General features: G+C 42.4%; 2 protein-coding genes across 8 annotated transcripts in view; both read right to left on the bottom strand.

The window, feature by feature from the left end:
• Window positions 1-7,576, bottom strand: part of pip5k1bb (phosphatidylinositol-4-phosphate 5-kinase, type I, beta b) — a 37,283-nt gene extending 29,707 nt beyond the window's left edge. The window contains exon 1 of the mRNA XM_086205991.1: window positions 7,300-7,576. The gene's annotated coding sequence lies outside the window, so the exon portion shown is untranslated. The remainder of the gene's footprint in view (window positions 1-7,299) is intronic.
• A 752-nt stretch (window positions 7,577-8,328) lies between these two features.
• Window positions 8,329-22,434, bottom strand: unc45b (unc-45 myosin chaperone B). 7 transcript variants are annotated; one of them, XM_086205995.1, is made up of 25 exons: window positions 21,997-22,429; window positions 20,763-21,006; window positions 20,569-20,668; window positions 19,576-19,867; window positions 18,981-19,067; window positions 17,437-18,844; window positions 15,053-15,214; window positions 14,923-14,959; window positions 14,663-14,838; window positions 14,353-14,442; window positions 14,053-14,220; window positions 13,742-13,907; window positions 13,433-13,603; window positions 13,160-13,331; window positions 12,783-13,083; window positions 12,007-12,101; window positions 11,511-11,652; window positions 11,285-11,425; window positions 11,058-11,185; window positions 10,871-10,937; window positions 10,645-10,758; window positions 10,416-10,531; window positions 10,191-10,308; window positions 9,945-10,100; window positions 8,329-9,208 (listed from the first exon to the last, which is right to left on the bottom strand). In XM_086205995.1, the coding sequence occupies exons 6-25, from the start codon at window positions 17,458-17,460 to the stop codon at window positions 8,936-8,938; spliced, it is 2,817 nt and encodes a 938-aa protein (XP_086062121.1). In that variant the 5' UTR covers window positions 17,461-18,844; window positions 18,981-19,067; window positions 19,576-19,867; window positions 20,569-20,668; window positions 20,763-21,006; window positions 21,997-22,429; the 3' UTR covers window positions 8,329-8,935. The 7 variants fall into 7 exon arrangements, with proteins under 7 accessions (XP_086062121.1, XP_086062119.1, XP_086062123.1 ...); XM_086205993.1 differs by having other exon boundaries at window positions 20,006-20,668; window positions 21,997-22,420; XM_086205997.1 differs by having other exon boundaries at window positions 15,053-15,253; window positions 20,006-20,668; window positions 21,997-22,420.
• Between the last annotated feature and the right edge of the window lie 3,240 nt (window positions 22,435-25,674).

Genomic DNA, 25,674 nt, shown 5'->3' on the forward strand with positions numbered 1-25,674 from the left:
CAAAACCAGATGTGAGGTGCTTCGTATTCAAAATATGCTGTATACATGTCCAAAGAATGCTTCCAAAGCCCAAATAATCTCTTAATCTGAGAATGCGAAATTTAGGCAAATTGGCCAAATTCCAGCAGTTTTCTAAAATTGGGCACATTGTCTTTTTCTGAAAAGTATTGGAATATTTAATGTGTATGCCAAGGCAGTCAATGTGGACAAAACTTGTGTTAGTTGTTGTTCAGAAAAAGGGTCGACCACCGGGGTGAAATGGGATTAGTTCTCACAGTCTACTGATTCGAGGTCACACGTAGCTACAAAAATAAGGATGTATTTCATACTGTCCAAACTTCCACCTTGTTTTACCCATCCCCCCAAAGTTTTCACGCTTTCACGCTGTCATCAAACCCTCATGAGTCCCCTTATTGGACCTCTGAAGGCTTCATCTTCACCATGGCGGGGAAGCGGAAAGAGGGCTATGAGGGGCTCAGCATGACCAAAACAACAAGCAACAACAACAAACATCCCAAACCTCGAAATAATCGGAATTCTTGTGAGGCTGCCAACCCCCCGACAACCAAATGGTTTAAAGAGAAGCACAATTATGAGCCAATCAAGGCTGTAAGCCTCCTTTGGGACATTTTTTCTTTCCTGTCAAAAGCTGGTGCCAACAGAGCTGGGGTGGGGGTGGGGGGGGGGGGGGGGGTTCAACCCTTCGGAGGTCATTAAGATCAAAGCAATAACAGTGGGAAAGTCTACATCTAGATTCAGCTGTTGAAAGGTAAATGAAGGGCATTTTAACAGCCCCTGACATTGGTATTTGTTGACTCCCAAGAGTCCTGAGATTACATATCCCTGTGTAGTTTTAGGAAGGCTGTTTAGCAGGAAAAACTACTTTGAGTGTGTCAGGTCACATCAGCAAGTGTTACATAAGGTGCTGTGTATGCGGACAATCCTGCAAGTTGGTATTATTAGCTTATATCAACTTGACTGAGTTATGTAAAAGAATTTCTTCAATTACTTTGCCTCAAAAATGTGTTTACAAGGTAGAGTTCTGGACATTGTGTTCTGGCAAGAAAAACTGGTTTTTAGTTTGTTTGTATACAACAGCACATGGCTACACACAGTACAGTCTGATTATATATTGTCTACTTTCTAAAACAGTGCATATGAATGGACATTGTCTTAAATAGAAACCCTATTTTCCCGACTTTTTTTGTTCAAGTGAGTGCCAGAGGAACAACTTTTGAAACTGCTCCAGTATGGAGCAAGAGCAGAGCTCAGATTGAGCAATTATATAATCCAATGAACAACTCGCTACTTTAAAATTACACCCGATAAAAGGTGCATTTTTAGTTATGAAAATGTAAAACAACAACAACAACAACAACAACAACAACTGTGGTTCATCTGTGTGCATTTCAAAATTGACTACTTTGATACAAAGGCGCTGAAGTTGTGGTTAGTTGTGCGACAAATGCATGCTAACATCCTGCACACTGCCATTCTCGGGTCTGTAGGATGACGACTAAAGAAGATAAGCACCTTTTCCAAACAAAATGTCGTGCCAAGAGGAGAGAGACTTGCTGCAGGCGTTCATTTCTCTTTTTCGTGACATTGTCGGGCAATTATAGTAACAATCTGCACTTTTAATGGATTTAAAATTGACATTTTCTCATTAGATTACATTTTAGAGTGTTCTGGGGTTGTAGGGACCTCTGCTGTTGCTCTGTTTAAAAAAAAAGAGGTTACTTCCATCACTCGCTTAAGACAAAAAAGAATTAAGAAGTTTGAATTCATGCAGAAAAAACACTAAACTTCACCTTTAAGATGAACAGGTTTACTTCGGCACTACTGGACAGCAACCATTTCACCTTTACGAGTGAGTTCAGGATCCCCCCCCCCCCCCCCCCAACTGTTAAACAGGTAATGTTAATGTTCATTCAAGACTTTGAACAATAGAAAACGGACACTGACTTTTATCTTGTAATCACACACTGGTCATAAAACCCAGCTGATCATGAGGTCCGGACTGAGACCTGGTGGCTATCAGAAGCATGTGGTGGTATGTGCTGACATGAGTGCGGCCTCGCCAGTGAATGAGCACAATAAAAACAGATAACAGAGAGAACAGCACATAGGTAGATGTGCAACACCAGTGAACAGAGGTGTGGAGACTAAACCTCATCAAATCAGTGCACTATGTGGGTCACACAGTCCACTGTGCTGTCTAGGTTTTAGCCACAAAGCAGCTCCATATTCAGCATATTGTAAGCCATGGTGCAGTCATTACAAGGTTTAGTAATTTACTTTGACTACTAAAACAGCAAACATTCCATTTAAAGCTTCACAAACGCAGTAGCTTAATTGCTAATGTTATTAAAGTGAATTATATAATTTGTTTTGTTCGGTCGCCGTTTGAGGGCAGATTGTTGACTGAAAACGTCTGGTGTTTGACCTGTTTGACACTCTCAGATCACTTACTTAACACAGTACAAGATTAACCGGTTCAAAAGGAATCATTCGTAGCAAATGTTAAGGGTCTTGTGACTTGAGAAACAGCAAAAGAGCGCACTCATCACTCATTAACCCATCTGAAACTGCTGACACCACACCAGCTAACAAGGGCTGCCAGTTTAATTAAAATAAAAGAAAAGAAAAAAGAAAGAAAGGAAGTATTCTGTTCAATAAATTCAAAATAATTCCCACAACAACATCTCTACTGTCTAATTTTCCTTGGTCAAAATCTCAACTGAAATTTACAGTATGACATAACTTAACCTAACATAGCCTAACCTGACCTGACTTAACCAAACCTCAACTAAACTGAGCTAACCTAGCTGAACAACAACTAACCTGAGCTGACTAAACCAAACCTAAACTAAACTAAACTGACTTAACACAACCTAAACTAAACTAAGCTGACTTAACCAAACCTAAACTAAATTGAGCTCACTTAACCAAACCTAAACTAACCTGAGCTGACTTAACCAAACCTAAACTAAACTAAGCTGACTAAACCAAACCTCAACTAACTTGAGCTGACCTAACCAAGCCTAAACTAACCTGACCTTAGCTGACTTAACCTAAACTAAGCTACCGTTATCTCACCTAAACTAACCTTACCAAACCTAACCTAAATAACCTGGCATAACCTCAACTAAACTAATCTGACCTAAACTAAACTCACCACAACTTTATTCGTTAGACCCTTATTCTAATCAGAAACATACAAACATTCCAAAAGCGATGGAAGCTTAAAATGACAAACACTGTTGTTGCGCTTCCAGCTCATTGCAACTGGGACACATCACGTCACACTTCAACCTAGAACACACGCGCGCGAGAGGATTCCTGATGGCAGACTGAGAGATCATCATTACACTCATTACCACAGGCGGAGCTTCATTATCACACCACAGTGAAGCATTTATTTTAATCAGAAACTGTAACACAGGACCCACCATGGGGGAGGGACACACCCCTGCAAGAGGACACGAGGCACACTGGTCAGTCAGGCCGTGATCAGGAATGAGAGAGACACGGGTTTACATAACTGTTTTAAATGAGCCTCATATGCCTGTTATTTCAGTCCCATGGTACAGTGCATGCACAGTAGGCTGCTCTTTGACCCAGAATCACAAGACTGCACTAAAATGGCAGCAGCTGTTAATTGCTGTGTTACCTTTTCACTTTAAAAATGCAGGTTAAAAGTCCATAAAAAAAAAAACCTTCATGTCGATTCAAAAGTCGTCCATCACGCCACCAATGTTATGTTGATATTTGGTTGAAATAGTCTGAAACATCAGGTGACTAAAACTGTACGCTGGGACAAATTCTTGGATAAAGACTTATCATCAGAGCTGGTATTTTGTTGCTTTTAAATGACCATTAATGCCAGTTATTTTGTTTTTGTGTTTTACTGTAACTGGTACTAATTAACTGTATTTTATGTTTTATCCTAACCTGCCAAGGGGCTGCGGATGGAAATGAGCTTCTTAGCTATACATTCTGGTGCAGTGCATCTTCTTTCATTTTTCTCATGAAATTAATGTTCCCGCACATGGTCCCTGACAAAATGTACTTAAGCTAAAACTGGTCTGGTTAATTAAAGGCTCATTATGATCCCTTTACCTGGAAAAACAGATGTGTAAATTTGAAACTATTTTCACAACCCTCGTAACTTCCACGTGACTGTTACGTTGGCACAGATGTTACGCAACACATCCAGCAGAGGGCAGTTTGGAGTCCAACGTTTCTGAGAACAACGAACGAGGAGATGGTGAAGGTGAGCCTGTTAACGTGACTGTTATTAAAAGCGAGGCAAAAATAAAAACAGCGAAACTGACAGCAGCAGACTGTCCGTCTGTTCGGCGGACATCATGACGTGTTTATAGTTTCGTTCCAAGCCGCACAACATCTCCTCAAAAAGGTTCCCCTCTTTCTCTGTGTCTCCCTGTCAGATGCGGCCCCCGTGATGTCCAGCACTGCTCTATTTGGTCTGTATCTGAAAAGCTTTCAGGAAACATCCACAAATAAGGACAAAACGAAGACCGTGTACGGACAGAAAGCTCCGTCCACACACGAATCAAGTCACGTGAAATTTCTGTTTTTTGGTTGTTGTTTTTTTTTAGCACCAATCACACTTCATGATTTGTTTTGATTTTTCTTCTCTTTTTTAAAAAAAAAATCCATTACGTCCCCCATGAGAAAGCACTTGGCAACAGTCGTGATTAAAAAAAAAAAAAGCCTTTTAAGAGGCAGACACATTGCCACGCTCCATCTGCCTCGACCACTGGTGAATTCCTACATCAACCAGGTTTTCCACCATCAAGGCCAACTTTCTTACATTAAATTGACATCCGGTTCCAGCTGGACTGAAACAGTTATTCATTAATGCCTGAAGCCACCAGGGACAGCCGTCTGATCCCTCACAGTCAAAGCCCAAGACTAAAATATCAAATAAAAAAAAAGTGATTTTTTTTTTCCTGTTAACAACATTTGGGCACCACAATGCAGAGGCACTTCTGTTGATCTGCCTGTTGACTCGGATGGAAAATATATTACATAACACACAGATTCTGCTCAGCCCGATAAGCAACACATCAGTGCAAGGGAAGCGGGCAGCACACAAGTCAGGTGATATTCTCAAAACAAGTGATTTGCATGAGCCACTTTCCCTTTCAAATATCCCCTGGAGACCAACACGCCCAAACTCCACCGTCTCTGAGTCAAATCAGGACCAAACAGGATGTTCATCAAGGAAACCACAGACACAGATTCCAGTCAAACTCCTCGTCGTTGCCCTAGGATCTGACTCAAACCATTTGGGTTTCTTCGCGCTCCTTCTCTGTTAGGGTTTTTCTCCCGTATAAATAAACCTGAATCATATTGAATTTCATCCAGTCATCAGTACATCTCAGCCAACTGAACCGGGGTCATAGATGTGGTTGAGCTGAAGAGGCAAAACAACAACAGAATCTAAACAGAAAGTCCTAAATTCACTCAAATAAAAAACACTTTTCATTTCACTCAAAAAGGAAATGTATCTCATTCAGGATGCTCAAACTATCTGGTCGTAATAAGCTTTAACCGTTTTGTCAGAATCCTTGATTGCAACAGGGAAACTTTTTTTTTTAAATAATATATACAGAGTATTGTCTAAATGTGATATCTTATTGTGGATTCTAACATCAAGAATCATGATGCATAATTAGTCTGTTGAAATCAGAGAGTCAGACTGTCCACACAGCGCCAAGGTGATGAACGTCAGTGCAACTATCTACCGTGATTTTCCATACCCAAGCAGTTATTGCGAGATAAATAGGAAAAAAAAAAAAAATCTTCCAAATACTGTGACGCTCACACGTTTTCATGTCGAACAGCTCCAGAACGCATCCAGGAAATACTCCGATTGGCAGTCAGGCGACGGTTTGGCCGTGCTGTGACTCCCATGTAGGTTTTATTTTAGAATTAGCATTCGTCTAAATAAGACATAGGAAGAAGATATATACGTGATATCTAAGCTACGCAGGTGTGTTGCAACTTAAATCCAGAAAACTTGTTGGTCACTGCTGTTCTCACCAGGGTTCTCTTTCAGGAGTCAGAGGAGCTCAAGTGAATGGAGGTATTACGTTAGTGGTTATGGAAGAGAATCACTGAGAACATGTCATGTGCAACACTATTGCATGACTCCAAACAGACCTTTTTATGCGCTGAAGTTATGGAAACAGCAAAATTAAACCAGCTAGCCCCAATGGTCGAGTGTCTCTGGGATCAAATAACATAATCACGTCTCCGTGGGCATCCATCATAATAAAGCAAGTACACAGGGGGGCACCTCACTCCAAACTTTGTCAGGGGAGAGGCTTTGAAAGTTGGGGGTTTTTTTTGTCTCAGGATGGTGAAACTACTTCCCAGTGACTCTTATGGGGTCTTGAGGAGTCTGACTGGTGCCTACCAAGAGGAAGACCAGCGATCCTGTGGTCATGTTGAGGATGGAGCCGTTAAATCGTCTGTTAATATGAGCTCCAACGTTTTACACAGCGGATCTGTCACTGCAGCATGTTTTACCATCATGAGTGCACTCGTGCAAAAAAAACAACAACAAAAAAACCTGTTGCAACTGAAGTGAGGCAGCTTTTCTTTTTTTTCTTTTTTTTTTTACTATTTGCTTCCACAGCTGACAGAGAATGTAACACAACCATCAGCATGTTGTTCTCATTTCCTGTTCCAGACAGGCTTCCAGTACTTATGAAGTATTCAGCTGTGGTCACGTTTAAGCAGATTCATTAGGAAACAGTAGCAAAAAGTAAATATTGAAAGAGCAAATACTGGAGACTTCTGTAGAGGCAGTTCTTACACTTTCAGGTTTTAGGCTTAAAACCTGCAGGTGAATTCTTCTTATATAATAAAATTCAAATTGCCCTCATCTGTCCCTCCTCCCCTGCAGTCCCAACATAGTTGATGTCACGACAGCGCTTCAATTTTTATTTGTTGAATAGTATTTTAATTATAAACGTAATTATTTGAATTGTGTTACACCTTGAGACTTTTATCTCACCTCCTATTTAGAAACGCATATTCTGACGGCAGCACACAGCATCCACCATGATGCCCCAGGTGAGTTCTTTTACAGTGACACCTTTTTATCCACCTGGGTGACTCGATTCCAACTGTTAAATCCCACACCTGCAATATTACCCAGTTACGGGATGTATCTCTATGCGCAATGAGTCATTTTCGTATAATCCAGCCACACGTAGTTCTTAGAGGGTGTTTCGCAGGATGCATCATTCTCAGTAACCTTACCAGCTTTATCGTCCCCCTCTGAGTAGTCGTTTTGAGAAAAGAAGAAGAAAAAAAACGTCCTCAGGGACGTACTGCTGTAGCCCTCGCTGTCCTCGACCGGCCAATCTCCAACAATCAATAATCAATAAATAACAGCAAAGATAGTTCAGAAAAAAAATCTGCGCTCTGTCGGTTGTTTCCCCGCCGCAAACAGACTGCGCATTACTGGCTACACTTCTCCAACGACAACAGCGAGATAGCCTGTGTCTCACGGAGTCCCTGCCCTGCCTCTTTTCAGACAAACCTGCCATTCAGAGCAAGTAGAATGCACTGAAAAGTGACTCCAGCCTGCCCTCTGCAGGCCTCAAAAGGGTATCAGGGATGTCTTTCACGTCTCAAATGTCTCAAATTCTCATTTTACATTTTGACAGTTCCAAAAAAAAAAAAAAAAACAGCATTCAACGAGGAATCCATAATTTTGTGCAAAAAAAAAAGAAGAATATGCCGGTCCTGGAAAGTCATGTACCTGCAATGTTGAGTAGGAACTTTGCTGCATTTTAGCAGAATCTAAACTGGGATCTTAACTGATCATGATAAAGATCTGGTTTAGTAAACAAAGAACCTGATGACGATTATGTCCTTTCATGTTTGAGGCCAGCAAGTTTCAAGAGCTGCACACACACACACACACACACACACACACACACACACCAAATATGTCTAATCGCAATAGAGTTTTGCATGGAGACATCTATATCTACTATTTTGCCTCAGTAAAGGAACTGCAAGCTTCTTGCAGCACTGTAAAATAGATTCAAGTGTTAATCTGAGCATTAAAAACGTTGTAAAAACTCAAATGTAAGGATTATTTCGCAATGTCCACCAACACTTTTGGTACAGAAATGACACTTTGTGTTTCCCCAGACACTTTGTTCAGCGCAGTAGACACGAGGACAGTAGCAAAAGGGGAATTTTGTGAATGACATTTTCATTTCAGATTTGAAGTCCCTTGTTTTGATTCATCTGCATTACTGAAACCATCTTTGACTTCAGAGGTTTATTTTCCGACTGCAGATTTGGTCCCCTGTCTCTCACTTACTCGCTGAGAGTAAATCAGGACGGACAAAAATGCAAGCCAACAAATCAGGAAAGAGTATTCGCCCTCTTTAGTACTTCTACACAGTAAACATCTCCCCCAGGACTGTACGGATAAATCCACACCCTCCGAAGCCCAATGACACTGAGCACAAACTGACACCGATACATGCCTGAGATATTTGAATGGTATATTTTGGATTCCATTTAGTCACTTAGGCAAACAGGTAGTGGTGTGAAACGTAGTGTCAACACATGTAAACTGAATATTCATCTAAAGTCGAATCCAGCTGTAGTCAAACAGGAACAATACAACAGACAAAGATCATTCAGTCATGGAATTCCACAAACAGCTTGTGTAAAAAAAAAAAAAAAAATTTTAAAAATCAATCTATTATATTATCCTTTAAAATTCATTCATGGTGTTGTCTGTGGGGTCGAATCCAGCTTGATTCATCCATTCATATCCTTGATGTGGAAAAAGCCCTTAGAAAAAGTCTCTGTTTAACAAAGGAAGTAAGGAAGAATGTCTGTTCTCGTTGTTTTGCATGCGGCCGGTTGTCTAAGAGGGGCTGCTGAAGGGTTTGATGAGCCCCAGCTCCATGGCTCTGACCAGGCAGGTGCGTGCTGCGTCGATGGGCTCCTGTCTCTTGGGGTTATCCTCCGCCTTGCCGATCACGGTGAGGATTTCCAGCAGCTCGCTCTCGATCAGCTTCTTGGCCAGCTCGCCGTCATCTGAGTTGAGCATGTTGAACACTATCACCAGACCGCGGTGCTGGATCTTTGGGTTGACATGGAGACACAGCCTCTGCAGGATCTCCAGCCACTGGGCGGTCTGTCGGATGGGATCGGTCACTCAGTCAGCGATGTGATGCATTAAACATGTCACATGATGCTTCTCACACCTTTTTCTGGACTTCTTTGCTCTTCTAAAAAGTTAAATCTGTCATTTACTGACATGAGACTGACATGGTTATCACTTTAGAGAGATTAATAAGTGAAAATATCAGTTTTTTGTTGGAAAAGTTATTCATTTTGGACTTCTTCAATAAGTACAAACAGTAACTTTGCTTTCATTTTAGATGTTGATAATGCTATTTAAGACTACGAAGACATTTAAGTAACAGGAAGACTAAGATTATAATATCTAATAATTTCTATATTTCAAACTCAGGTTGAAGTAACATGGTGATCACAGTGCATTACATTTATTTTGGAGAATTCAAATACTTATTCAAGAGTATTTTTTGGGGGGGGGAATACTATAGAACCTTGGCTGCCTCACGTTTTACACTCCTGGATTTTTGCCCTCACCTTCTGTTTCTGACTGTTAGCAGGATCATTCAAAACTATGAGGTTGAATTTCACAACCCTAAAATGTTTTTTTTTTACATTGTCTTCGCAGAGGTATTTGCTCCAGAGCCATGTCGCGTGGTATGTTTTATTAAGGCTATTTACTTTGTTTCGTATTTTCTGGGAAAAAAAATGTTGTCCTTAGTATTTCTTTTTATTATGGGGTAAAATCCATCCAAACAGACACTGATGTGAAACTCAGACTCGGCGGTACATACCACAAGGGTCATTTTGGTGGACAGCTTCTTCTGAACAGCGGTGAGCATCGCCAGCGCTCCGCCTGCAGCTATCTGAAGATTCTCATCGTCCTCCCCACAGAGCAGCACCAGCAGCTTCAGCTTATCGTTGCCATCTTCCAGGTAGCGTTCTTGGACCTTAATTATACAGAGTTGAGATTTACATTTGCCTGCTAGAACTCTTTCTTTGCACATATTGGCTACGTCTATCAACCGCTCCGTTCTCACCTCTTTACAGGTCACAAGGTTGCATATGCATTCAGTGGCAGCCTGTCTGATCTGGTCGTGTTCCTCAAACATGTAGTTCTCAATATCTGGCAGAGCTTGTTCTTTCACAATCTTGATTCTGCAAAGGACGCAATGGTTGAGTCAAAGGAAATCTGTGGTAAAACCTGCAAGCTACAGTAAAGTCACAAAGTCATTTTGACAACATCTTGAAAAGCTTGGGAATACCTTAGTTTTTCACTGTAACCGGCTAAGTTGGTGAGACCTCTCAGAGCTTCAAAGTTCTGCATTCCGTCTCTCTCTGTGTGAAGGAGGCTGACTAAAGGCCGAACCACCTCGTACACCTGCAGAATGACAGCAAAGAGAGCCGAAGAGGACGTGAACAGGGATGATATCATATCAAGTCCTGCTGTAGAGGAGTGAGTAAGACACAGCAGCTATCGTTTCCACTTCTTACCCTCTCTCCAGGGAAGGCGATTTCTGGGTTTGAAATAGCTGCTATCTTTGCAAGTGTGTGACAGGCCTTCACCTTCCCAGCTTCTGTGCCCTCCAGAGCCAGGGGGATCAAAGCCTGAGGGCAGAGACGAAATTTCCAAACAGAACAACGTTTGAATGATCCACTTCTATGAGGATGAGACACCAACATGCTGCAGCTTCATTCATGCACCAAACCTCTGCCTCACCTTCCCACCACCTTGGGCCACAATAATACCACGATCTTTGGGATCCTGTGACAATGCCAAGAAGACCCTTGCGATAAAGAGACAGGGAAAAGATTTAGCAGTCATATATTTCTAGAAATGACGCAGTTTATGGAGAACAGAATAAACATGGCGTTTACCACCACCATCACTTTGCTTCCTGTCCCACCTTGAAAGCATCTCCTTGGTGTGGTCAGTCAGGATGGTGCTATCTGCTTTGACCATGACGGCCAGCGCTGACGTGACTCCAGCCTTCAGCAGCCTTTTCACTCTCTTGTCTATAAAGTCCTTCTTGTCCTGAGAGAGGGTAAATCATACAGCATGTGTGTGCGTGTGCTGACAACATTTCCTGCTCTACCTTCGTCACATTCTAGTGTCATTCCCTTCTTCTTTTACCTTGGGGTGTTGCTCAGGCACATGCTGCTTTGAGAACTTTGCGAGCTGAATCAGCTCTGGGATGATTTCTTTCTTTTCGTAGGAGTTTGTGCAGTTCACCAGGGTGCAGGCGACTGAATATACGATGGTTTTATCCGTAGACTGAAATCACAGAGAGGGAGCAGAGGATTATTTCTAATGTCCATCATGACAAGTGGCACGTTACCTCTGTCAGTTATTTTCAAACCTTGGCCAGTTCAAACATGGCTTTCAAGGCCAGCTCATCCTCAACGAAGTCGTCCTTCACGTCAGCATCATTCGTCAGATAAGCGAGACCCTCGATGGCCCACTTCCTTGTTCTGGCATCAATTTTGGGATTGCAGAGCCACCTAGAGATGGAAGCAATCTTTTTAAGTTTTTTTTTTTTCTTTTGACTTCTTTTCAATGAAGGTTGTTGTTCCTCTGGACTTTTCTAAGTCAAGCTTTCAGGTCGTCGGCTGACTTTTTTTTTGTTTTGTAAATTTTTTTTTAAATGGTTACCCATTTTAGTTGACGAGACTGCATTTCTGCGTCAAGTACTGACATTGTGTACTTCGTCCACTACTGAAAGTCGCTCTGGTATTTTGGTCCCGCCTACCTTTTGTTAAGGTATCACATCTATTCAACTCTGTCAATCATCTCTTGAAATAGATCAGAATGATGCCTCTCTGATTGCGGTGGGTTATCGGTGTGTGAGTACTCACTTTCTGCACTGCTTAGCCAATTTCTCAGTGGAGCCCTCAGCAAACTGTCTTAAACTGTAGTCGTCGCCTCCGGCTGAACCCAGTTTACAGAGACCCTGGAGCAGACAGGAGAGGACATGAATATACAATACACGTTTGACAACATTCATGTAATACAAGGAAATAAAAATAGGACTTTGTGAACAGTGTTTGTCAGCTGCTGCACTACAACACTATCCATGGCTTGGCTGTGAGCGCCCTCTAAAGGGCCATGAGGTGCTTTCAAGGGAAATTATTATTTTGGAGCTGGATAATTCATGAAACATATGATGGAAAGTACACGTTCAAGACATTTAATGGATATGGAAATTCATTCATTGAAATTCATTATCTGTTCATTCATCACCATTATTAATATTAGAATCAATGTTCAAAAGCAACATAATGGATTTGAAGTGCTAAGTTTGTCAAGCTAGCTTCTGTGGCTGTGGTTTGACTGGTAATGGAGATGCTCTTGAAGCGCATACCCACAAAATTCTCAAGAACCTCGCTGTTTTTATTGAATTTATTCATTTCAGACTGTGTAACAGGGAGTGATTTTGTTGGATTGGATTAGAATAAAATGGATTAGCCAAAATAATTTGGGATTTTTTTTAAATTTCTTAATGGGCCCTGGCCTGCTACAGTTATGACTAGATGAGCTTTAGAGTAGAAAAGGTTGAGAGCCCCTGAAGCGGCGTACTAAACGACCGTACTCTCGTTCTTTGTATGACAAAGAACTGCTCTGTCCCACTCACCACCAGCGAACGAATCTTGATCTTCTCGTTCTTGGTCTTCTTGTAGATGTCCTTGAGCAGCGACACGCCGTTGGTGACGATGAAGCTGGCACGACTCATTTTGGTGGAGGAATGGATCAGTGCCTCAACTGCAACCATCTGGTCCACCTCACGTTCAGAGCCACACAGCGCCACCATCATCTCCATGATACCTTGATGTCCAACCAGAGCATTGCCAACGTCGAAGGGACCCTGAAGCAGCCCTGAGATGACGTTGATAGCGTGAATGGTTTTGTCCATGTCATTGGGGTCAATTTTGGATCTGTGGAAGAGGAAAGGAAGTTTTAGAAAGTCTTGGTTTCAACTCTGCAGGAGGAATCTCTCGCCCAGGGACTTACTTGATATATTCATCACACACGTCCCTGAAGTTGTTCCTTTCTGGGTCACATTTGAGGTCATCATAGAGCCTGTTGAGGAGCACGCTGGCGATCAGCTGTGTGTTCTCTGTCATGGGCAACTGATCAGGCAGTTCAGGAACCTGACCACACACTTTGAGGATCTTCTTCAGACCTGAAGAACAAACACGTTGAAGTAGAGAAATCTGTTGAATTCATCACGTCGGTCCGGGAGTCTCAGACAGTGTGATGGACTGACAGAGCTGTCCGGCTCACCGTGGTCAATGGTGAAGAGGGTTCTGGAGTTGTCTTGTTCTTTCCTGCCTTGCCGAGGTACATTCTTGCTCAGGAGGTTCAGTGCCTGGTCTCTACCATGGCCAGACACTTTACTACTGGCAACCATCTCCAGCAGAGAGAGAAGAATGGTCCTGAGGTCTTTAGATGCATCTGCAGAAGGACCAGAGACGAGGAGGTTTGTACTGAAACCAGCATCTGAGATTTCCTTCTGCTCTGTAAATCTATGGAGTTTAGTAAAAGTTAAACTGCAGAAGTTGCTCTTCTACATTGGGGACAATTCTGTCTCACCTAAAATCAAGGCTTCTTCCTTCCCATATTCCCGTTTATCGCCACCAGTGAGGGAATCATTGATGCACTGGAAGAGGTTGCATGTTGCCAGAGCAATCTCCTCGTTGTCAATAGCCATGATACTGCACAGCTTATCAGTCCCCACCATGTGAATGATGGCCATCGCCTGTCAAGGGGAGGTGAAGAGAAACATACACAGGTTATGGTTCTTATCTCTGGAACTACTTGGAAAAAGTTCCATTTTATAGGTTAAAAAGCTGGCATCTTCATTCTTGTCGGGTTTCCGGGACTCTTTATCTATAAATACTCACCCGAGCTTTGTGCCCTGTGCACATTCCCGACAATGTACGAATAGCAGCAAGGATCATCTCTACTTTTCCTGTTTCTATCATGTTGAGCAGCAGGGGCACTCCATTATTCTGGAAGATTCTTTCTGCTCCGGCATCCTCTCTGGATAGCACAATCAAGTTGTTGGCAGCCTAGATAAAACAGAAATAGAACTGTAGAACTGTAGCAAAGTTCATCCAGCAATAAAGACATATTATATATATATATATAAAAATATATATATCAATGACAGCTTTTTTATTTTCAATCAAGAAAATACCCACTTTTTCTTTCTTGTCCTTTTCCATTTCTTCATCGAGGAGGATTTCAAACATGTTTTGTACTCTTGAATCTGTGGAAAAAGTCGTTTTGAGCTGTGAAGGAAAACACAAAAGTGAAGTAAACTTTGGGCTGGCGATGCTCCATCATGTGTTTTTTAATCAATAATTAACATTAGTTTTATGGAACGTTCTTCTACACAAGAGAAACCATCAAAACTATATGCTTTACAGCTGCAGTGTTGGCTGCATCTAGCAGGGCTGATTAATGTAATCTCACTCTATGTGAGTGTGAGTTGTTTTGTTCAGTGCCAACCTTGGCCTGGATTTCTGCCCCCAGCCTGCGGAGAGTCTCCAGGAAGGTTTTGTTCTTTGGTTCAATTGTGCTACATCTCTGTGCATCCTTGAAAGCCATATCTAGTTTTCCGAGCTTCTCCAGAGCTTGGCAGCGCCTGTATAAGGCTTTAATATCTGCTGCATCAACATCAATCGCTGTACAAGATGAAAGAGGACACAATTATAATGAGCTTCTTGTTTTTAGTTTAACATCATTTTACACGGGATACTTCACATTACCTTTCGATGCATCAGAGGCTGCATTTGCATAATTTTCCTGTAAGAAAAAATAAACATGATTCGAATAGGAACAACAACTCACACTTTGCTTGATGCTTTTTTAAATTTTTCATTTTTACTGCTTTAATACCTTTTTTAGGAAGCAGGCAGATCTGTTTCTGTGAATAACCGCCAGCGCTTTCTTGTCCTTGCACACCTTGATGGCGTTGGTGTAGCACTCGATGGCTTTGTCCATATCACCTGCCTGGAAGTACTTGTTCCCCTCATCTTTTAGCTGTGTTGGGTCACCCATCTTGTAGGAAATGGGGTTATTAATTATTCGGCTTCAAACCTGGAGATTGTGAGCATTTATTTTTCAAATGAAATCCAGACCAGTGAGCATTTCTCAGGAGTAAAAACAGCTCACCAGAAATGAATATGTGTGTGCTCGTTCTTCTCTTTTGGGATAACTTTTGCTGTGATTTGTTGCTACATAAATAAAACTGACATTTTAAAATCTTAAACCAGCACTGCACAAGCACTATGGAGTGTTTACCTATAATATATTTATTGGCTCATCAGCCAAAGCCCAATTTAATTAATGAATGCAAATTAATCCTATGTAAGTGCAGTTTAGTCATTAAAGCTCCTCTGCAAAAAAGTACAAAAAGAAAACTGAAGAGAAAGACAAAACATTTCAAACAAATCCAAGACAATTGTTTTAACAGAGTTTACACGGTTTGGACATGCATTAAAAAAAATAAGCAGTGATAAATTACAGAAATCCTCAGTCACCCTGTAGCCTAACACTCAGAAACTGGTATCATAATGTCATTTAAAAGGATTATAGGAATAGAAATGAGTCATTCTCACCATTGTTTCTGATCAATGTCCAGCTGACCTGGGATTTCAGTTGCAAATGGCCATGCACATGTTATCTCTAACTTTAAAATGGCCTCCCCTCAGACCGTATTTGGTCATGGTCTCCTACCCCAGCTGAGACGTGCAACAAATGCCACTTTTCCTAATGGATGGACACACTCTCCACATGCTCCCCTGACAGGACTCCATGCTTTGTTCTTATCCTACCTTCTTCTACGTGTCTCACGTAGCAAGAAACCCAAAATATCTATGGAGAAGTGATAAGAGTACCTTCAGGATTTGTGTGGCGTCGCTCTTTAGTGTTTCTTTTCCCCTGTTTGTTCCTCTTGCTTGATTAGTTAGTTGTTTCTGTCTGTAACCTCCACCGATGTCTCTATTTATATTTGGGATCTCAATGAGGCGGGACAGGGCTCAGTTGGACCACCCATGACAGATAGGGGTTCACCAGAACAAACCACTAGCCCCCCCCCCCCCCCCCCCCCAAAAAAACCTTTTTACCAAAGATCCTGTATAAACTATAATGACTTGTGTTGCAGTGAAAATTCTCTCAGTGCCTTTGAAATACAAAACGTTTGATGAAGAAACAGTGATAATGCATGCAGTAAATTTGGGGGAGATAAACCACACCTTCAAAGATGGTCTCCTCCAGATAAGGTCTATTTAGGGCATAGACAGCTGAGAACTTGCCAGCAGATGCCTGATGGTGGGAGGGAGGGGGTTTAAAGGCAGGCGCATGTGTGTGTGTGTGTGTGTGGGGGGGGGGGGGGGGGGCTGACAGCTGTACAACCACAGAGGAACCTGGTAGCTTCTGGAAAGAGAAAGATCTTGAACCTCTAAGTTTAGGCGGATGGATGACACCCCCTGTGTTTAGCAAGGAAGGTTGTAGAAGCAGAAGAAGAGCACAAGGGCTTCTGATTGTGTGGATGTAGACTTTGCATCTATGTGCACAGTGGTAAGCTTGCAAAGTCCTCATTTTGTTTGATATGAAGCTGTAAAATTATAATAAATGCATTCTACCGTATGCTATACTGACAGGGGAACAAGAAGACCAAAATGAGTGTAGTAAAATCTCCCTGCTGGGATAAAACCAAGGAGGGGGGCCTATCCCAGCAGCCTACAGGCGAGAAGCGAGGTTCACCCTGGACGGGTCACCAGTCCATCACAGGGAATAAACACCTTTTAACATACATGCGGATGTGTCAAGGTGTCTTGTACATATTCAGCAACGATTGTGAGATTTTGCCTCACAGGATTTCTGAACAGTTATTATTTTTGCAACAACACAACGACTTCTATTATTCACTGTTTATCAGTTGTCCACAGAGGTCCCGGCCTGTTGGAAGTGGCCCAAAATATGGCCTGCATCAGAGCCACTGGTACCAAACCTGGCCTACACCAGACCCTTCAGTCAAGGTTTTTAGTGCAACTTAGCCAAATGTGTTCATTGAATGTTAAAAGTGAGAGAGAGAGAGAGAGAGAGAGAGAGAGGGAGAGCAACCGACCAGCAAATCAGTGTGAAAATTAACTGTTTACTCTGGTTGCAGGAGGATCTTCAAAAGGTATAAATCCCTCGAATCTCAAATTCACGCACACTCAATGCCACGCCACACAACGGGACCCCCTTAAAAATTGTCAAAGTAGCGCAGGTCTTACGTCATCGCCTTCACGTGATCTCATCAGGAAGCAGATGTAAACACAACTGAGACCGGACTCGGAACAACGAGTAGACGTTGCACCTTCGCGACAGAAAACAAACCGTCCGTGTTTAAAACAGTGGCCACCGCGGGGGTCTTCAGCGGGAATTTAGGGTGAGTTTTAACTGTCAGTTTTCAAACCCTGTCCACAGCAGTGTCACCTCCTCAAATTTAAAAGGTCGAAAAGTTTGCTGTTGCTTGGCGACACTGTCGTAAGATGACGTAAGACTGCGCACTTTGTCATGAAAAAAAGTCTGTTCTGTTTAAAAAAAAAAAGAAAAAAAAAAAGGGTTTCAATGTTAAATTAGTCAAAGCTTTCCAGATGATTTCTTATCGCTGAAAAGATTTACTCAGATAAGATGATTGTATAAAGGATTAAGACTGCCTGTGAGCTCTGTGGTGAAAATTAAATCATTTTTAATAAAACACTGAAGTAAAAAGTCGTTGTATCTGTTCTTTACTTAGATGAATGCATTTCTGGTTATTTTTCACTTCCCAAACACAGGAATATGCGCACATCATTTGCTTTTTTTTTTTTTTTTTTTTAACTTTCAATCTACATCAATTCTATTTCAACAATCAATTCAATAAATTAACATTAAATCAATTCTTTCCCTTTACACAAGTCATTCATGCATTCATTGTCGTCGTCTTCTGCTTATTCCTTACTATTAAGGGTCGCGGGGGGGTGGAGCCTATCCCAGTGTCTACGGGTGAGAGGCGGGGTTCACCCTGGACAGATTCCCATTCCATAGCAGGGCCGAGAGACGAACAACCATTCACACTCACAGTCACAGTCACACTTACGGTCAATTTAGAGTATCAATCAGCCTCGTCCCCAATTGATGTCTTTGGACTGTGGGAGGAAGCAGGAGTACCAGAGAGAACCCCCACAGGAACAGGGAGAACATGCAGACTCCACACAGAAAGATCCCCCACCCGAGCCAGGACTCGAACCCTGAACCCTCTTGCTGTGAGGCCACAGTGCTGACCACTGCACCACCGCGCAGCCCCCTTTACACAAGTGTAATTTTGAATTAAACTTTGCCAATTTCCCCATTGAGGAAAAAACAAAGGTTTATCTTTTATCTTATTCTCAATATCTATTTTGTTAATCACTGCTAAATGCTGCGCATCCTTCTTACTCTTACTTTTCTCCTTGTCGGCCTAGTCTCACTACGTGTTTCTAGTTTCATGATTGGCAGCCTCAACAATTTTTTGAATGTAGGATCAACATCTTTGGTGGTCTTCTTCTTCTTCTTCTTCTTCTTGACATATTCACGACATGCCACCAAATCAAGCTGCCTTCTTACAGCACTCATCGACTTGTTGCCTGTGTTTGCCTTCAGCACATTGATCTTCTTTTCCTTCAAATAGAAAACGAATCAAATATTAAAATCCACAGACACACTGAGGAACAAACCTTGCAAGCACACAGTGGAAAATAATTTTCTCCTGCTCACAGAGCAACAAGGCACATTTACTTCTCATACAGACACATACCTTCTGCTTTTGCCACTGCAAAATACAGTCCCAACGATCTGACGAGAGGATGTTTCTCATAAAGATATCTGATAAGTGAGGTTCAGGCTGAAAGAGAGAGAGACACAAAGCAATGAAGTGAATCCCACCACATGATACCAGTGACTCCATGTATGGTGACTCTAGGGTGACCGTCAAAACTTTTGGTGGCCAAAGGTTACTGTGACAGGTACACATCCAGGAGGTATAAAGCAGCAATGCGGTATTTCTATCTTCATAAGATTAATTTACTGTTTCTTTTTTTTTTCTTTTTTTAGTACAGGACACTAAGGTACCCACCTCCTTTAAAAGACTCTTATTGTGTCAACAAGAATAGGTTAGATACATAGCTGGAAAAGCACAACATGGTATAACTTCTTGGCTACGAAACAGTCTTACATTGGCTAACAAAGGGGGCGTAAAGACATTGGATAAGGACTTGTCGGTTAGAAAAAAAACAACCTCTTTAACTCTATATCTTACATTTGGAAAATTGGAAATTGTTTGACAGAACAAAATGGAACAGCAGGTTGTTGCCAAAAAGATGTCTGTTCTCATAATCCAGCTGGTAACTTACATCACTAATGAAGTTCATGTTGGTGATCAGGTCATCCAACTCTGGATTGGAAGTGCTTGGTGCGCATGGTGACATCTGCTGACTTGCTTGTGAGTTGTACTCTAGATTGATGACTTCTTCGCTCTGGTAACCTTGATCCTCATTGGTAGGCAGTAATGAAAGTAACTGTAGTTCCAAATTAGTCGGACCCGCTTGCTGATCAACTTGAGAGTTGCACAATAGATTGGTAGGTTCTTCAGTCGGGTACCGAAACCTGATTTTGTGAACCTGTTGTCCGTCTCTACCTGGAAACCTGCATTCATTTAGGAAGATGATATTAGATACTGCCATATATGGATGTAATTAGTAAACCCTATTATTGACTCATCTGCTGTCTGTTACTAACACAGATGGGTTGCATGGTGGTGGTTTGGCTTGTGTATATTGGTACCTGTGCGTGCCTGGGTGGGCCTGGTGTGGGGCAGGTGGCACTTGTTGCACGTAAGTCGGCGCCTCCTGCTGGTTGACGCGGTGTATTCTGGGTTCTTGGTACTGTATGACATTCTGGTATCCTTGTACCCCAGGGTGAACTGCTGCATTGTTCAGCCACGAGGGAAGTGGCTGAATTTGTGTTTGCACCATGTGCTGGTTGATTTGGGGGACGCAGGGTTCCTGAAAGTGCGTCGCACCCTGGTATCCTTGTACCCCAGGGTAAACCACTGGATTGATAGGCCTAGGGGGAACTGGCTGTGGCTGTATGAAAGCCGGTACCATGTGCTGGTTGACCTGGCCACGGGGTTGCTGGAAGTTCCTAGTGCCCTGGTATCCTAGTACCCCGGGGTGAACAACTGCTCTGACCCGCTGTACGTAAGCCGGTCCCCTGTGGTGGTTGACTTGATAACCATAGGGTTGTGGATATTGCATGGTATGCTGGTATCCTTGTACCCCGGGCTGAACCACTACATTGACAAGCCGTGAGGGAACTGACTGTTGCTTCATGATATTTGGAAGCACCTGCTGGTCGACCAGTTGATTGTACGGTTGATGATTGGGGCCAGCGGCCTGGTACCTCAAGTTGCTGGGGTGAACCTGTTGTCCTGCCTGCATTACAAACCTGCATTTGGGAAGGAAAGCGGTGTTAGATACTGCCCTGCATGGTTATAGATCAATAAAGCCTATTAATGAATCCTCTGCTGTATATTCCTTACAGGGCTGGGTTGTTTGTTGGACGGATGGGCACTGCCCTGTGGTATGCCTGCAGGCCAGGGTGAACCTCTGCACGAGTGGGTTGTAAATGATTTGGAGGTGCAGCTGGATTCTCTGGGACCATACCACGGGGAAGGTGTGGATTCAGTTGATGAAGGCCATCTGGGGTTTCGAAACCGTGGAAGGGGCCCATTGGTGTTTGCATCAAATCCTGAGACGTCTGCCAGTTCTGGTTGTTTGCCATCTCTGACAGTGATTAAACAGAGAGACTGAGACTTTTAAAATTGAAATATAAAATACTACTCCTGGTCTAGCTGTCTTAAGTAACATGCATTATGCACTTAAGCAAGTAATGATTGAGAAATTTCATAGCATTTGACTACCATAGTCAAACTGCCACCGGGTCTCATATAATGGTCGAGGGTCCGACCTCATTTTGTAAAATAGACACCTGTCTCAAACACCAGGTTCATTTAAACGCCTGGGGGCCATTATTTGAGATGAATTTTATCTTAACTTGGTTTCATGTAAGATTTTGCAGTTTATTTTAACCAGTAATTTATGTCGCATGACGTTAGTGCACCGCAAACAGCAAATGTTCAAGCTTACGGTTCCATGCAACAACAAAAAAAAAAGATCTACTCATTCACAATGTGTCGGCCGTACATCTGCTATTTTGGCCGCATGAGACTGTCGTGGAAGTCGAAGTATACGGGCCTCAAGTTGTCAAGCCCTTTTTCTGACTAATAAAGTGGTCTTGTGTAAAGTGTTCTCTGGACGATCTTGATATTTGCACTACAGTTCTTTAAAGTACTACAGTATATTGTTATACCTTGTATACCTATTGGTAAAAAAAATAAAATAAATAATGGCCCAGTGCTGGCCAGTGCCAAAATAAATAAAAGCCTGTTACCAATAGACGCCTGGTCTCTTTTAAACGCCCGGGATCCATATCGATTTTGCAAAATAAACGCCCGGGCTACTATATGGTAATTTACGGTAATTCCAAACTGTGTCTCAAGTGAACATTGTAAGCATAACATTTTAAGAAATAGACGTGTAAATTAGTTGTCTGTCCCACAAAATTCAAATATTCACACTGCTCAGAGGTTTTCCAGCAATGTTCTGTTATTACCAGGCTCTTGATATGTAAATATGAATTTGTCAGACAACTAATTCACAGTGGCACACTTCCAAGTAGCTAAAACTTTAGTTAATTTAGAAATGATGCAAAACCTTATTCACAAGTGGTGATGACTGCAAACGCTATGAGAAATGGTGTTCGAATCACAGCGTCAGACTGGCAAAGTCAACGGTGTGTAGAATCAAGCTGTGAAAGACTGTGCCCTTCTTCACCGGGTGACTCCTTATATTTTGCTTCCTCAAGGAACAGTCTTTCGTATCGTCTGTGGTGTCAGAATTACTGGACTTAGCAGTTATCCTGCTATCTTCTGAGATGGCAGGATGACTGAAATCACAGGTTACCAAACAGCTGTCATTCTGGACGCCATCCTGGTGTCCGACTGAGGTCATTGTGATACGGCTGGGTAGCTTTCGTCATCTGCTTTGTCCCACAAAAAAAAAAAAAAAAAAAAAGGGGAGGGCGGGGGCACTGGAGAAATTTACTGAAGGTGTCCACTTCGACTTGAGAATCAATTGAGATGATTTCGGTGGTCAAAGATCAAAGTCAGAGTAACCTCGCATAAACATGGTCTCTTTGGAACACTTTGAGGGAGTTTCTCCAGAGTTGTCACAAGGACTAAAGGATGAATGTGACGATTTCGGTGACCAACGGCCACTGTCACCTTTTTTCTCCACAATTTATTGTTTATTTGGAAAAGCAAGAAGTACAGAAACTGTCTCCTGGGTACAATACCATGTCCACAGCCAATTTTGGATATGAAAATATTAATTGCTAATCCAGGCTTTTAACGGGGTAACAGAACAAATATAACAAGCAGGCAGAGGGGAGGGTTTACCCCATTTCTTTTCGCATCAGGAAAACACATTAAAGTGTGTATGTTTACATGAACAAAAACAGGGATGTATGTCATGACAATGAGTTCCCGTTAACAGTCATATTCAGGTCACCGAAATGACAGGTTTTACATCGTCCGTCCATTTTGACCAGATCCTGAAAAAGGATTCCCTTTGACCTTTGAGAGAAAATGACAACTTCTCCAGAATGTAAATGTCCTGAACAATTTCGATCCATTCTTCAGTTGCAGGTACTTCAGTGCTTCACACTTACAGTGTATTTTCTCAATAAAAATGTTTAGATGTTCGCACAGCTGCTCCCAGAATAGTTTGATCATTGGACCCAGAACATGTGAAAGTGATTTAGTATTATTCATCTTACAGAGTCTCCAACAGGTGCCCCCACTGCCTTGATGTTTTTTTCTGTTCCCCAGGTTTCTCGTAGATTTTGATTAAAATAGGATCTAACCTGCAGATATCTGTAAAGTCATCCTTTTCCAACCCATTAGACCTCTGAAGTTACTCAAAACTCTGAAACACCCGCCTCTGGATAAATGTATAATGATGGTTAATCCTTTTGGAGTTTAGATTCAAAAAAGGGGATCACATTCCATCTCTGTATGTCTGATTAAAACTTTAAGGTTAGGGGTCCGGGCTGCACGGTGGTGCAGTGGTTAGCACTGTGGCCTCACTGAAAGAAGGTTCCGGTTCGAGTCCCGGCTCAGGCATGGGGTCTTTCTGTGTGGAGTCTGCATGTTCTCCCCGTGACTGTGTGGGTTCTCTTTGGTACTCCGGCTTCTTCCCACCATCCAAAGACATGCGATTAGGGATGAGGTTAATTGGATCTAAATTGACTATAGGTATGAATGTGAGTTTGAATGGTTGTCTGTCTCTATGTGTTGGCCCTGCGAAGGACAGGCGACCTGTCCCCCTCCTCTCGCCCGTAGCCACTGGGATAGGCTTCAGCCCCCCCGCGACCCTTAACAGGAATAAGCGGAAGACAATGGATGGATAGATGGTGAGGGGTCTGTAGGGAATGCCCGGAGCGTCTCTTTGTAGTTTTCGCCTCTTGGAGAACTGGAGGCGGTTTTCTTTGTTTTCCCTTTGTTCCTTGTCCAGGTCAGCAATCTGGTGATCTGATGCCTTTTATGTTATAGCCTTTTTTGGCCAGGTCCTAGGTAGCTTCTGCTATGGTGTCGTAGGTTCTGGGCCCTTCTTTATATCTCACTCGCAGCCTTGCTGGAAAGAGGGTCTGAAACAGACCCCATTCTCTTTCAGGGCCCTTCGAACCTCTGTATACTCTCTGTGCTTTCTAAGGATGGCTGGTGGGTAGTCGTAGTCTAGATTTATTTGTTTTTCATGCCAAACAAATCCCTTATGTTGCCAAGCCTTTCAAAGTACGGACTCTTTCATTTTGAAGTTCAAAAACCTCAACTATTGAGTGCCAGATGCACTCGTTCGATCTGCAGGTCTGCCCCATTACCATCCAGCCAGAGCCCCTCTTTCAGTAAAGTCGCCACAAATGCAATCATCGACTCAAAGTCCTTCTCAGATCTCTCCGGAACACCATAGAGCCTGACATTCTCCCGCCTAGACCGGCTCTCCAGGTCCGCTTGCTTGTCCTCCAGCTTCATGTGTAGTTTTAGTAGCTCCGTTATCACTTCCTCCGTGTTTTGAGTTCTTTCCTCGGTTTTCTCCAGCCAGTCCTCTTCCTTGCCTTCTTGCCTTTGTTTTCCTCTTCTCAGTTCCTCTGGTAACACTTCCTCACTTTACCGTTAGCTTATCGCTACACAGAGTTAGCTGTAACATCTTGTCCTTTCTTTTCCAGAATGTTACATAGCCACAGGGGCTTCATTAGCCATCTTACCCCTCTATAATCTTTTGCTGATGTTTTTACTGGGTTTTTCAATGAAGTTGAGAACAATTATGTAAAGATTTACATTCTCTCTAATATCACAAGCTATTTTATCATCAAAATAATCTCAAATTTGGATTTAATGTTTTTGACCGTCAAGAGCAACACAACTGGAGCACACACCACTGTAACAGGACCAGTGGTCAAATACAATTCAGCAATCAATTCAATAAATTAACATCAAGTTAAATATTTTCTTTTACTCGTGTAATTTTGAATTCCACTTTGCCGATTTCCCCTCTGAGGGACAAATAAAGGTTTATCTTTTATTTTATTTTTAATATCTCTTTTGCATTAAAAAACAGAAACTGTGGTCAATCACTGCTAAATGCTAAGCATCCTTCTTACTCTTACTTTTCTCCTTGTCGGCCTAGTCTCACTACGTGTTTCTAGTTTCACGATTGGCAGCCTCAACAATTTTTTGAATGAAGGATCAACATCTTTGGTGGTCTTCTTCTTCTTCTTCTTCTTGACATATTCACCACATGCCACCAAATCAAGCTGCCTTCTACAGCACTCATAGACTTGCCGCCTGTGTTTGCCTTCAGCACGTTGATCTTCTTTTCCTTCAAATGGAAAACAAATCAAATATTAAAATCCACAGACACACTGAGGAACAAACCTTGCAAGCACACAGTGGAAAATAACTTTCTCTTGCTCACAGAGCAACAAGGCACATTTACTTCTCATACAGACACATACCGTCTGCCTTTGCCACTGCAAAATACAGTCCCAACAATCTGACAGGAGGATGTAGTTCATAAATCCATTTTCATCTTCTGCTTATTCCTTCTATCTATCAAGGGTCACAGGGGGCTGGAGCCTATCCCAGTATCTACAGGCAAGAGTTGGGGCACACACTGGACAGGTTGCCAGTCCATCATACAGAGACAAACAACCATTTACACTCATGGTCAATTTAGAGTATTAATTCGCCTAGTCCCCAAATTGCATGTCTTTGGACAGTGGGAGGAAGCCAGAGTACCCAGAGAGAACCCATGCAGGCACGGGGAGAACATGCA

The sequence above is a fragment of the Aulostomus chinensis genome, chromosome 6 (assembly GCF_037954235.1).
Source record: "Aulostomus chinensis isolate RoL2024-O1b breed Wild chromosome 6, RoL_Achi_v1.0, whole genome shotgun sequence".
Classification (NCBI taxonomy): domain Eukaryota; kingdom Metazoa; phylum Chordata; class Actinopteri; order Syngnathiformes; family Aulostomidae; genus Aulostomus; species Aulostomus chinensis.